General features: G+C 33.5%; 1 protein-coding gene across 1 annotated transcript; it reads left to right on the plus strand.

Annotated features, from left to right (window-relative positions):
- Window positions 1-2274: 2274 nt before the first annotated feature.
- Window positions 2275-12096, plus strand: LOC138697956 (uncharacterized). The gene is made up of 2 exons (XM_069823572.1): window positions 2275-2421; window positions 8786-12096. Exons 1-2 carry the CDS (start codon window positions 2377-2379, stop codon window positions 9713-9715), a joined length of 975 nt encoding a protein of 324 aa, XP_069679673.1. The 5' UTR covers window positions 2275-2376; the 3' UTR covers window positions 9716-12096.
- The last annotated feature ends 1870 nt before the right edge of the window (window positions 12097-13966 follow it).

Below are 13966 nucleotides of genomic sequence, written 5' to 3' on the forward strand. Positions count from 1 at the left end.
TGAATGGTTATAAATATATTGAACATGATCATGAAAATATAAAAATCTAATAGCAAGATAGATAATCATTAGACTTGCAAAGACGACATAAGTAACATGTGTTTTGTTTTGAATAGGCATGCAGGCGTACAGCATTCCAACATGCAACAAGGTGCGTGAATTGGGCGAGTCTTGCCGCCCTAATAACGAGCCTAAAGAATTCAGTCTATCCTACCCAGATGGCAGCATTATCAATGTGATCAGCGCGTACAATTCCGTCTGTGCTTGTGCTGAAGGATTAGTATGTAATGATGGCATCTGCGAGAATGCTTTGTCCAAGAAGCCAAGGCAATAATTATGAATGTTTGATATGTATACGAGTTTCATAATTAAATAAATGATTATTCTGAAGATATTATTCTAGTTCATTTCAACTACACCTTCCTATTGAGGATGTCACACTTGTAGTATAGTGCTTTCTATAATAATACAGTGGAAGCTCTTAAGTTCGACAGAAAACAAGTTCGACATCCTTTAGTTCGACTGCTTACGTAGGAGAATTAGACATGCCCCTATACGGGCACTGAGAAATGGGTTTGCCATTTGAATGGGAATTGGTTCTGTGTCTTGTAGTGATACTTTTGTTAAAGGAAAACAGAATATTTTGTTGATTAGGAAATCCATATTTAATCACTGATTTTAAATTAATGAACTCTTCTTTTTTTATTTGAGAATTGTGCCGTTTGTGAGACGGAACTGACGAAACCCACTGTGATACTAGAAGCGCATACACAAGTCTCGGGGCGGGCAGGAAATGCAAGTACAGTACTGTATTCATTGAAGGATAACCAATAAGAATTTGGTATTCGTTTCACCTGCCACACCCACTAGTCTTATTGGACTTAACTTTCAATTCTGTTCAGTCGAACTTAGGAGAGTCCACTGTAAGCTATTTTGGATGTTCCCCTAGTCAAGCTTGCATAATAGCAAGTTCAGGTGACGGACGATGCATTTCGCCTAAAGCCTAGTTTTCATTAGTAGAGTAACTTGGACAAGTACTAACTCTCCTTTTAACTCTACCAATGTAAACGTTATTGATAGAGTAGAGTACTTGATCATGGTAAAGTAGAGTAAGATTGCACAGTGGGATAGTAACTCTACCACTAGCCTTCTCCCACCACTGATTTTTTACTCTACTCTACTGGCACTATACTAATGAAAACAGGTTTGGTATAGTCGAGTGTACTGCTTAGGAAGATATTGGCGCGTTCTTCTTAGTTTTGTTTCGTTGTGGTACTTTTAAAAAATGAAGTGGTGTAAGTTGCAGACAATTTTTGGCGTGATAATCTCAAGTCTCAAAGTTTTCCAGGATCAACCTCAAACACACTTTATAGTTTTGTATGTCCTTTTCAGCAAGTTCCCTCAGAAGAAGAGCAGATGTTCCATGAATGTGCCTTATTTTTACCCAGTCTCTAATCCATATTTTCTTTGTTCTGTTCTCTTCTTCATCGAGAGCTGAAGTCACTTCCCTAAGCAAAATTTCAGCAATAATTTTAAAAGATTTCGTACAGTAAAATGACGACCGCTGATGTTCATTTTTGTGATTTCAATTTTGTGCTATATGACTCTCTCTACCATATTATTTTCCAATTGCATGTGAATTATTTTCTATTGACGTTAGAAAATATTGAATTCAAATGATCTTTTTTTTCTTTCTATTATTTCAGTATCCCCTTCTCTTAACATATGTAGAAATACTACAATTAAAATTTAAAAAATAAGTTTGGGGGAGCAGTGCTCCCCCCATAACTCCGAGTATGCTTTGGTGGCCTACCCTCATGTATTGTGTCACAGATTATGAGACAATGGCACAATGTCCAACGCACTATGTACAGAGGTGCAGTCATTACGATCCGAAGGAATGAACGCCGTCTTAAATCACTAAGTGATTATTTACGCATATCATATTATAGCGATGTACCGAAGTACATATGATATTTCCATGCAGGAATTCTGCGTTACCATATCCTATGATGAAGGATGAGTGGAGCGGAGAAAAATTCTCTCCGGCACCGGGACTCGAACCCGGGTTTTCAGTTCTACGTGCTGACGTTTTATCCACTGTGTTATTTCAGTCGAATGTGTGAATGCTGTAGGTGTCACTTAGCAATAATTTGTCGTAGCTTTCGCTTTGGACATCCAGCAACTATTAGTGCGGATGAAATAAAATTATCACCTAATTAGTTTGTTACTCTGTACGTTATTTGCTTATGACTAAGTGATGATGGTGTGACGTGATGGCTTCTATGTTTGCATAATGTAATCAGAGCTCCTTACGTGTGAAACTGCTCCTAGCTCTGCCTGACTCAGTTTAAAATATCTTCGCCTCCTGGAAACATGAAGATCCAACGAAGTGCACCGAAATTTTCACTTGTTATTACGGTTAGTAGGAATTATCTTAGATAATTTATTGGAGTACTTCCATATAAGTATTATAATATTGTAATTCTTGACGGAATAGTTACCATATAATGTGTTATACAAACACACAGCGATCTCTATTGAATTCTCAGTTATTCCAAAGGCGAGTCTTTAAAATGCTTAAGCTTTCAACAATTGAGAGCTTTAGTCATACAAGTTAATATCTGTCTTGTATTAAAATTATTTTCTTAAAAATTGAATCGGTTATTCGAGAAACCACATACAGTATGTCCTTAGCTGTAAATTGTGAGAAAAGTGCAAAAAACTCTCTACAGCTTATTTAATATTGGATGTACGTTGTTATCTTTTTGGGTGATTTTTTTTAAATTTTAATTGCAATACTTCTACATATGTCAAGAGGAATACTAAAATTTGAAATTTCTCGTTTTCTCCTTGAAACTTACATTTTTTGTGTATTGGATAACCATACGTATAAAATCTAAATTTGAAAATTAGCTCCCAATTTATAACTATTTACAAAATTTGATATAACTCAGTTTTATTTAAATATTTGGGAACTTCTTTTACCATAGATTCGCAAGAAGATTTACTACAAAATGACTTCACTTGATTTTTAATATACTTTACAGAAACATTATAACTGAGTTTAGAATATCATGGATTTCGGTTTTCGAGTCCGCCTTACTATATTTACTTCCTTTTTTACATTTTCTTCCTCATTTTTGAGCAGATACTCACAGTTTTCACATTATTTACAAGTCTAGCCTTCGATTTGCTAATTCTGCCCATGATTTGTAACCAACTTTATATGAGCTATTCCATCTCAAATAGACCGAAATATAGAGAAAATTGACCTTACAATTTCTAAATACAATGAAACTCTTTTGTACGTAGAGAACTGTGATATAATGCTTTGTGCAAAGTTTGAGGCATCAGAACTTCATAGTGTTTAAATTAAAAATATTTAAATTTATCGTATTTTCATAAAATTAGCATCTTTAAACTCTTACAGCTCCGAAACCCTTTCACCCACTGATCAAAATCATGGTTTATTTTGATGCTGAGAAATTAAAGTTTATATATTTACATATAAACAGATTTTCTTACTTTTTATGGAAATGGAGAAATTTAGATTTTTCCTCATTAAGACGCCTTTGCTTAGGAAAAAAATATTTTAAAAATTTATAGTTAGATTCCGCATTGAAAGTACAAATAAACACATATTTTTTACTGATGGTATGTTGATAAGAAAGTATTGAAAATATCAAATAAAGAAAATGAATAATACGCGCGTGAACTAACCAGCTGACTGTGAGACGAGATCTAGCCGAGATAAGTAAGGCCAGGAGACAAACACGTGATGTTTCGTCTAGTAGCGCATAGCTGGGCTAGCTTTATCACAAGTTTTCATAAACACAGGAGTAAAATGACTCCTAACGCTCGCTTATCTTCAGCTCTCGGCCAGTGCGTGCGGTATTGCGCCGTTCAAGTCCAGGCGTGTGAAAATAATCTACTTAATACTCTCGAAACTTATTGCCATACCACTAAGCAAACAATGCCGAATCCCTCTTAATAATGCAAGGTATTTTCTCAATATTTTTTTACATTTTTACAAATAAGCAAAAAGCCTAAAAGTAAGTAAAATCAGATTATCTGTCTCTCTGTGTACAATAAAAATAAGGATTACTTCTTAACATAACCTACCAAATGTCAGCTTCAAAATGAGCTCCTGTTCAATGTTCTGCAGTAAATGGTTCCAGAGTTCTGAGCGCTGAAAGAGGCTTGTTTTTATAAAATACGCTAATTTTGTCGCTCAACAATACGAAAGTATTGACTTTCGATAGTATATTTTTGAAAATGCACTCTCCTCAGCACCTTGTATAAATGGGGAAAAAATAATATAAATATAATAATAATAATATAAAAAATGCGAGATTTTTTACTGATCGATTTCATATGGAATAGCCCATATACAAATGCACTACAAAACACAAAACTACATAAACTGCAAACTATATAATACACACTGTTTACATACTAAGTGTTTCAGACACCACGATAACTATATCTGTCAAGATGTAACAACCACATTTCTATACTTTAGATGAAAATAGTTTTCAAGCATGTCTGACAAAAATAGCTCAAGGAATAATACCATCTCTTGCTATCTAGTGAATAAACCGAAAAAATATTGGAGATAGGGCTGCCACACTATTGAAGAATGAAATTATATAAAATAAACAATTGAAATCAGATTCAGAATGCGGTAAATTTCGAACAAATGACATTGAAAAATGAAGTGGGCTAACAGAGTTTTAAAAATGGCATCATTAAATGTCGAAGCTTTGAGTTAGAACTTAAATTGCATGTGTAATGTAGACTATTATCTACAGTCGAAAGATTATTTTAAGCAAAAAAAAAAAATTGAATTTTAGTCAAATTTCAGTATCCTCTTCCATTAAAGCGAATATTAATTATATTTGAGAGCGCCGGGTGCTCTAAAGTTCGTGGATATGGGTTGTTTTTCAAATACGGTACATAAAATATTTGCAATAATAATTATAATAGTTTATATTTATGTTGATCTGTGTAAGCGAATGAGAAGAAAAGCTATTTTGTAAAAATTTAGTACCTAGCCTACATAATGTATTTTGTACTTCACATTAAAAAAACGAAAAGAAAAATTCTAAAGCGTTTGACAGTGGAAACACTGATATTTTATTGAAGTCCCACACTATAGCTCCTCAAGTGCGTCATTTCTTGTAATGACTAGGTCAAGAAAATATACAGGGTGATTCATGAGGAGTTACCATCACTTACAGAGCTTATTACCGAAGATATTTTGAGCAGAAAATGCCATATAAACGTGTGTTCTATACTTAATATTTTCAGAGTTACACTAATTTGAAATTTTTTGTAAAATGCCTTTTTTCTTTAGTTTTAAGGATAAAAGAATATTACGAATAGAGAATGAGTTATTCAAAAGTATCGTTTATTTATGGGGTTAGGTATAGCTTACAGCAGTAAAAGTTTTGGAAATATTCAACATTTCTTTCCTCCATTACTGTATCTTGTACAATAATGAAAATTGGTACGTGTAAAACACTATCCTTCTGTTATATGGAAAAAATATTTTTACGATTTAAAAAAATATTTATATATATATATTTTTTTCAAAATTCAAAGTTCACTGTGCAGTGATGAAGCGTTTCCCTCATAACTCATAAACTTGTTAACTTTTTCATGTTCTCTCTCTCTTATTTTATTGCTGAAACTCATGTTTACAATATCATGCTCTTTCAACTACATTCCTTAATAAACAATATTTTTTTTTTTATTTTGTGTTAGATATTTGACCATTTTTTAAAATGAATTTATTTTTTATCAGATAATCTATCACAGGTAGAGAAGTGATTTTGCATCATATTGTAGATATGACATGCATAATACATACAAAAAATTTCATCACAGAATGTTGGATACTTTTTTAGTTATGAGGGAAACGCTTCATCACTACACAGTGAACTTTGAATTTGGTAAATAAATAAATTTAAATCGTAAAAACATGTTTATCATATAGCAGAAGGACAGTGTTTTACACGTACTAATTTTCATTATTCTACATGATACAGTAAAGGATGAAAAAAAATGTTGAATATTTCCAAAATTTCCTTTAAACTGCAGCTATCCCCTTAATTAGATAATATTCTGAAGCTAAAAATTTGTTGTGAATTCCATAGTCACTTCGTACAGATTTTTTTTTTTTTCGATTTTTAACTAGAAAAATTACAAAATTGAAATGTAAGGAATCAAATTGTTAGAAGTTGTGTGAATTGTAATGATTGTTGTGATAAGTGCGTAAGAATAATGTAATTTTAGTGAAGAATTGAAGGAAACAATTCTGTACAGAGCAACTAACAAATTAGCAATACATTTTTAACTTTATAATATTAGGCAGAAATAAATTATACTTCTGAATAGTTCATTCTCTATTTGTAATATTCCTTTACTCTTAAAACTAAAGAAAAAACGTATTTTATAAAGAACTTCAAATTAATCTAACTCTAAAAATATTGAGCATAGGACCCACGTTTATTTGACATTTTTTGCTCAAAATGTCTTCCGAAATAAGCTCCGTAAGTGGCGGTAAATTCTCGTGAATCACCCTGTATCTATAAAATCTTCAGATTTCTTCCTCTTCAGGGAAACACTGCCATGACATCATCACTTAAAATAAGGTGTGAAGGTATATTTTTATCTACAGACGTGCAAATGCATGTATTAATGCCAGAAACACAAACTCGTTTTGGCTAAAAATGGACTTGAGTAGTTTCTCAAATAACCGATTCAGTTCTTCATAACTTTTGTACTACATATTTAATTCTTATTTACTACGTTCCCATTAAAATAGATAATATCACGAGATGTTTTCACATTTTCGATAAACATAGGAGTAAAAAGGTGAATGAATGTATCCAGAGGAAGTGAAAACTTCTAGTTATATTTAATGAAATTATTAGATAATATATTTTATTTTCTAACCGCGTTCATAAGTAAAGAAAGAAAATATCGCTGTATTTACAAAATATGATCAGAGCCATCTAGTGATAACTATTGTAACTGCTGTTGAATGACAAAAACAAAGGAATAATGGAAATATCCGTCTTTATTCAAGTTAAATGAGATTTGATGTAAATTTAATGAAATATGCAATTAATTAATTATGCACCTACATTCCGTAGAGCCTGACAGCTCAGTTGGTAGAGCAATTGGCTACGGACAGGAAGGCAGTGGCGTGCCGTACATGGAATTCTTCCCTTGTTCATAAAGCAAAAACTAAGAAATTTATTGCAGAAATATTTTAATCGTGAGAACTATGAATTCTATAATCTTGAAATGTTACAAAACTCTTTCTCTGAGCTCCTGTCCTGGTCGAGGTGGATTCGTTATTCATATTCTATGAAGTTTAGTATAAATTACTGGAAATCATTCATAGTAACAGTCTTCAAATATATTTAGGTGAGTTGGCTGCTATCAGTTTTGTACTACACATATAAAAATTTGTATTATTGCTTCCCTCACATAAAATTTGACCGCGCACCACTGCAGGAAGATCTGGGTTCAATCCTGGGTAATGACGAGATCTTCTCGTTGTGAAAACTTCCAGAATGGCTGAAGTTCACTCGGTCTCTTCTCAAATTCAGTACGTCTTTTCTGAGGGTAAAATGGCGGACGCAGCTTGATGCCGAGCACATCACCTCATTCTAGTGTCGAGGTCAAGATAACATAGAGCTCTACTTCCATGTCCCCAATTGCCTTCATGGCGTATATAAAGGAATATCTTTACCTTTATCTCATTTTATTTTATGCTGAGTATTGATGAACAGGTTATGGTATTCCTCACTGATTGGTATAAACACAATACAATTCTCAATGCCTTCTAAACACTACCATAGTCTTTCAAGCAGGAAACAATTGCGAATCATCAACGACAAAACAAAAAAACAATATAATATCGACAATACAGCAGTAATAGATGGCTCTGATTGGTTGCAATAATTCAAAAGATTCTTACACTCCATTGCTCAATTGACATATTAACCAAATTATCTGCCTCTCTGTCTTCGTGTGTCTATAGTTCTATGTCTCTATCCCTCTGTTTGTGCCTACCTGTCTTTGTGGTTCTTGTATCTATCTGGTTGTGTCTATCTGTCTGTCTGTCTGTCTGTCTGTCTGTGTGATTCTTGTGTCTATCTGCTTGTGTCTGCCTGTCTGTCTGGCTGTGTGATTCTTGTGTCTGTCTGTCTGTGTCTATCTGCCTACCTAAGTGGCTCTTGTGTCTGTCTGTGTGTCTGAAGACTATGTCTATGCGATTCTTATGTCTCTCTCTGTATAATTCTCCTGTCTCTCTGTCTGTATAATTCTTGTGTCTTTTTGTCTGCTTCTGTGTAACTCTTCCGTCTCTCTGTCTGTGTCTGTATGATTCTTGTGTACCTCTGCATGTGTATGTCTGTGACTATTGTGTCTCGCTGTCTATGTATATCTGTGTGACTCAAGTGTCTCTCTCTGTCTGTATATATTTGTGATTTCTGTGTGTCTCTGTGTCTGTCTGTGATTATTGTGTTTTCCTGTCTGTGTGTGGACGTCCGTCTGCCAGTACCTCTTTCCCTCTGCCCTCTATCTCTCTCTCTCTCTGTTATTTTCCTAGTTTTTATCGTCTCAAGTAGCATACAAAATTATGATGTCCAATAAAATGCTTTTGAACATGACAAAATATGGTATAGGCCTATTTCATGATAAAATAAGGAAATTTATTACACCAGTACTTCCTATTATATTGTATTTATTTATTGCGCTTTGTCAGGTGATCTTGGTAATGGTTTTAACTACAAATGCAGCAAGTCCTTATCTACCGGGCCTCGTGTGTGTGAACTCCACACACTTCCAGCTAAATGTTATCAGTGCCAATGGTTCCTTGCTACTCTTGGAAAATCTTCACAAATGTCCTGCCAACACAACTTGCAACATATCACAGTGTGTGGACGCCATTCAGTCTGGGCAGAGCTACCAGAACTATGACTACACGAGAAAGTGTAATACCTTCGGTTTCATATGCACCAGCAGTTATGAATATGAACTCTGCAAATATTCTTTAAGTGGGATGGCAGTTCCAAGCGGACAACGTATTCTCTGCCCTACAAATACAGTTTGTAATGATAGTAATCCTTATCATTGTAGTAATCTTGCGGCTTCTGGATCATCGGCAACTCAGTACGTAACTCCTCAAGACAAAGATGAATGCAATTCAAAAAGTTTTATCTGCCTAGATTCTAGAAGATACTTATTATGCAGAAACATAGGTAATGGCATATATAAACCTTACAATCAAGCTTACGAGTGTCCAGCCACGCAGGTATGTCACAAGTCATTTAACGTGCCGTGTGCCGTTGCAGGAAGCACAGCTTACAACACGACTGCTAACTCTTCAGTTCTGACCTTTACAACCGCACCTCCTAATTTAAAAAATGAATGTAAGTCAAAGAATTTTGTTTGTATTGATAGCAAAACATACCTACGGTGTGTAAATATGGGTAATGGAATCTACGTGCCCCAAAACCAGCAACACAAATGTCCAGGTCAACAAATTTGTCATAAATCATTTGACGTGCCATGTGCTGTCGCTGGAACTGGTAATAAATCTGGAGGAGAAGGAATACATGGTGCCGTTTGGGGTTATTTTGCACAAATTTTATATGTTTTAATTATTATTTTTGGCCATAATGTTTTCTTTTAGTTAAATTGTATTTCTAATAATATTTGTACACACTAAAAAGGCATGTTATAAGCCATTCATTATTCCATGAAACCTACCTCCGCGTGAGATGAATCAGAAAGTGAACTGAGAAGCTTCCCTCCCTCGCTTTGCTTCCACTTACAGTTAGCGAGCTCACATACCCCCACCATAAGATTATTGTAAGCTACGGTGCACGCATCCATTTGGTTTCACGAGATAACGAACGACTTATACATTGTCAAGAAGTTAATATCTTATCAGCAGATCATTTAGCAGTGCAACTACATAATACTTATACACATTTCTATATAAATGGTTTTTGTTGTAAATGAAAATTTTCCAGATTTCAACATGAACTATGTACAAATAATACATTTTAATGACACTATTAGTTTTATATTTTTATTTTATAGCATACATGCATCAAGTAGGTTTAAGTACATTGTTTAGATAGGTAGGCCCTATCACAAAAATATTCATTGTGAGTAATATGCAATTGCAAATGATTGATTTGTACTTACAAGCTGCTAAGATATCATTGACGTATATTTATTGCGAGTAATATGCAATCGCTAATGATTGATTTGTATTTATAATCTACTAAGATATCATTGAAGTATATTATGTTGGTATTAACGAAATATTACAGTACATTTTATGCTTTTTTATATCCAACAATATTTTGTAACTTTTACATTAGTGAATGTAGGCATTCTTTGAACTTAAGGATCCCTCTTTGCAGTGATATTAGTACATCAAGAATTGCAACAACGTCATCACCCAAATGGCATCAGAGACATTTTCAGTATAAGTCCCGAGAATGTAAACGTATCTCAGGCTGTTACTTTTAAAGATTGTCTTTCAGTAAACATATTTATACCTCAATCTCAGGTTTAAAGATTTGTTTCATTTCAAGATAATGCACTGTAATTTGTGTAAACATTCAGCATCATATTCCATGAAAATTTGCCACTTTCTTTTATCATTAGGCTACACTAATATATATTAAAAGACTTTACAATCCAACTATATGATCCAGACAGACAATTGTATTTAAAAATAGTCAAAATCAACAGTTGATAAAGGGAAACAGTATTAATACATGTAATTACAATTATTATAGTTTTGATTCTCAATACATCTTCTCTTAGATATAACTTATTTTATGTAGAAAAAAATGTTTGCATGAAGTCTCACCAGTGCAGCTGTCTGTATTTTAATAACTCTGTAATCTCAAGTGACGACAGTGCAAATTTCAGAACAATTTATAATTTATTGAAATAATAGGACTACGAAGAATTACCTCTATCTTATTTGTAAGTAATATTTTAATTTTGTTAATATGTATATGAGGTAAATAAATGGATTGTAGGCCTCTAAATGTACCATATAATACATTATGTGACATTGTGCTGCTTAATAGAATCAATAGTCAGGAATCACTTAAACATCTGAAATACGCTTGAAGTTATGTTCAGTGTTATACACTAAATTGTATCTCAAATTGCATACTTGTATGACACGTGCAGTATTATTATAACACTTTGTCTTGAAAACATCTTGGGGAGATCAATTATGATATGATCTTATGATATTTGAGTCGTTCACTACTTTTAATTCAATCTTCATAAATGTAAACGATTTTTTTTTCAATAAAAGTAAACCACAAACAGAAAACTAAAAATGTGTTGAGAAGAAATACTATACGAGGGAGAGTCAAAAGGTAACCTTAATAATTGTTTTATTAATTGAATATGTACAATCAGACTACATACACTTCATCACTTTTCAATATATTTCCCAGAACGTTCCTGTTATACTACTCGTAATGTGAAAAATGATGAAATGTTTGTAGTCTTATTGTACATATACAATTATTAAGGTTACTTCTTGATTCTCTCTCGTTTTATACAACCAACGGACGAGTCGTATTGCAAGTAGATCGCTGCTGTCTGTTTCTTATGATCAGTTTGTACTTACATTACAGACCAGCAAACTTTCTGCATAATGTACGACTTATCTGTAAATTTCTCACGTTTTCCATCTTCCGAAATTAGAGATGATTGCATAACTTCCTTTTTTATATTACGTTTTCGTCCCATTGCTATGTTTATTATTATTATTATTATTATTATTATTATTATTATTATTATTATTATATTAAAAATCTCCTACAAAATTCCAATCTCCTGCATTTCATCCCTCATAGGTCTGATGTTACATGCGCTCTATGATTGTCAAGAATAATGTAAGACGATTAGTTGAGTATTTTGCCGGTACGGTTGGACGCTTGGTCGCATAAGTGTGTGTTTTTATCATGAATATTTACTTAGAAAATGTGTAATATCTGAAACCTAATAAATGCAAATTTTAAAAATAAAGTTTGTACTCGTATTTAAGCCAGTTATTTTCAAAACTACATGAGCCTTAGCTTGTAAGATATCTTTAATATATTGATCGTGTGTAGCTTCGGTAGCAGAATCATGATTAGTTCATCTAATTGAAAATTGTGATCCAAAAGGTCGCGCATTCCACTTGACCAGTTTTATGACATACATGTACATGATTTTTTTAGACCTCTATCATTTTATTTTAAGCATCTATTAATATATATGGATCATATGCGAGATTAAGAGTAAGGCAGAAAATACATTAGGGAAGACTGGAGGTTGCTGTGTTTGTAGTGAAAGACCTGCCCTTAGATAGGAAGCTATAAAAAATGAATGAGTATAATATTTGCATAAGTAAATAGCACGCACACAGATCAAAATCTCATTTTTCAGTAGATGGCATTTAGCCTCTTAATTTCCAGTCTTAAATTTTATATAAATTAAGATTGTAATGTTTTTATACAAAGTACTCAGAATTTCTGAAAACAATCTTGCTTTCATTTGTACCACTTGGTCAAAATTCTATCAGCAACAGAAAACCTGTTATTTTAGATTTGTTGATGTCATCTGTCCCAGCATCAGATTTCATGCGTCTTATTACTTTCCTTACCTCCAGAGTGTACGCATCTCGTACGAATTGTATTTTTGCTTTCACCTGGGGAATTCCAAATTCATCAATTTTCATTGTCCTTGCCATATCTTCATTAGCGTCTGTTCTCGCATCTCTATTTTTGTTTTATAAAGATTAGAGTTCAGATCCCACAAACACTGATGTTTTTCATATACGTCAAGAAACTTTATGATTATCTCAGAATTCAACTTCGGCTACTCGTTCTTATAAATCAAATTTTAAAAACTTGATGCGAAGGCATCAGCGGACTATGCACTGTACTGTACTCCAACCACGAGAAAGTCTCCAGAGAATGAAACGAAGCGGGGTGATGCCGTGAATGAATGTTGATGTCATAAGATTTCATAAGGTCACACACGTGGGTACTCGTATCTCTATTGGCTATCTCTCAAAGCACAAACCAGAAGACTGATATAAACATTTTATACAACCCTAGTTACAAAATTAGATCACTGTTAATCTCCTGGTCTTTTAATCCCTCCATACAGGAAATAACATATGCAGGAGAGAGCATGATTTTATAACTCTAATATTATCTATCTACTTCACTCCAATAGATGACGCAATAGTAAGCACATCCCTTTCACGGTTTATCTCCTGGTTGGAGAACAGTAGAATACTGGCGAGCTCATGAGAACCTACATGTTTACACGTGCAACAGGAATGTCCACTTGCGCATGCGTCACCACTGGCGCTTTGAAAAGTTAGAATGCCACTAACCTTTCCAAACACTGCATGCATTATCTAAACTTGCACGCCAGTAAAGGTTTACACGTGAAAGTTGTGGTAATTTTGGAGCAAATGAGATGACATTTTGTACATAGGCTATTCATACGCGGCCAGATATGTGTACATATTTTCAAAAACCCCATCTCACCTACTAAGAAAATTTAAATTTCACCTAAGTGTATCCTTAAAATGTTCAGAAATAGACTATATGCCTATACTGAAAAAAAAAATTAATATTTCGATCAAGCACGTCGAAAAGCATTTGATAAGATAGTTGCATGAAAATCTAATTGGCCTTTCTAATTTTCCGCGTCAAACAGGTGTTTTTCGACCACTGTGCGGCACGTGACTCTTTTTAGGATAACAGTGATCTAATACTGACGATTAACTGCTTCTGTTTAAGCAAGTGGCATTACATTATCTTATCTCAAAAATGATCTATGTCGTGTAGGACATCATAGTGACAAGCGTTAACTTAATCTTTAGCTGCATGATTTATCA

The sequence above is a fragment of the Periplaneta americana genome, chromosome 4 (assembly GCF_040183065.1).
Source record: "Periplaneta americana isolate PAMFEO1 chromosome 4, P.americana_PAMFEO1_priV1, whole genome shotgun sequence".
NCBI lineage: Eukaryota > Metazoa > Arthropoda > Insecta > Blattodea > Blattidae > Periplaneta > Periplaneta americana.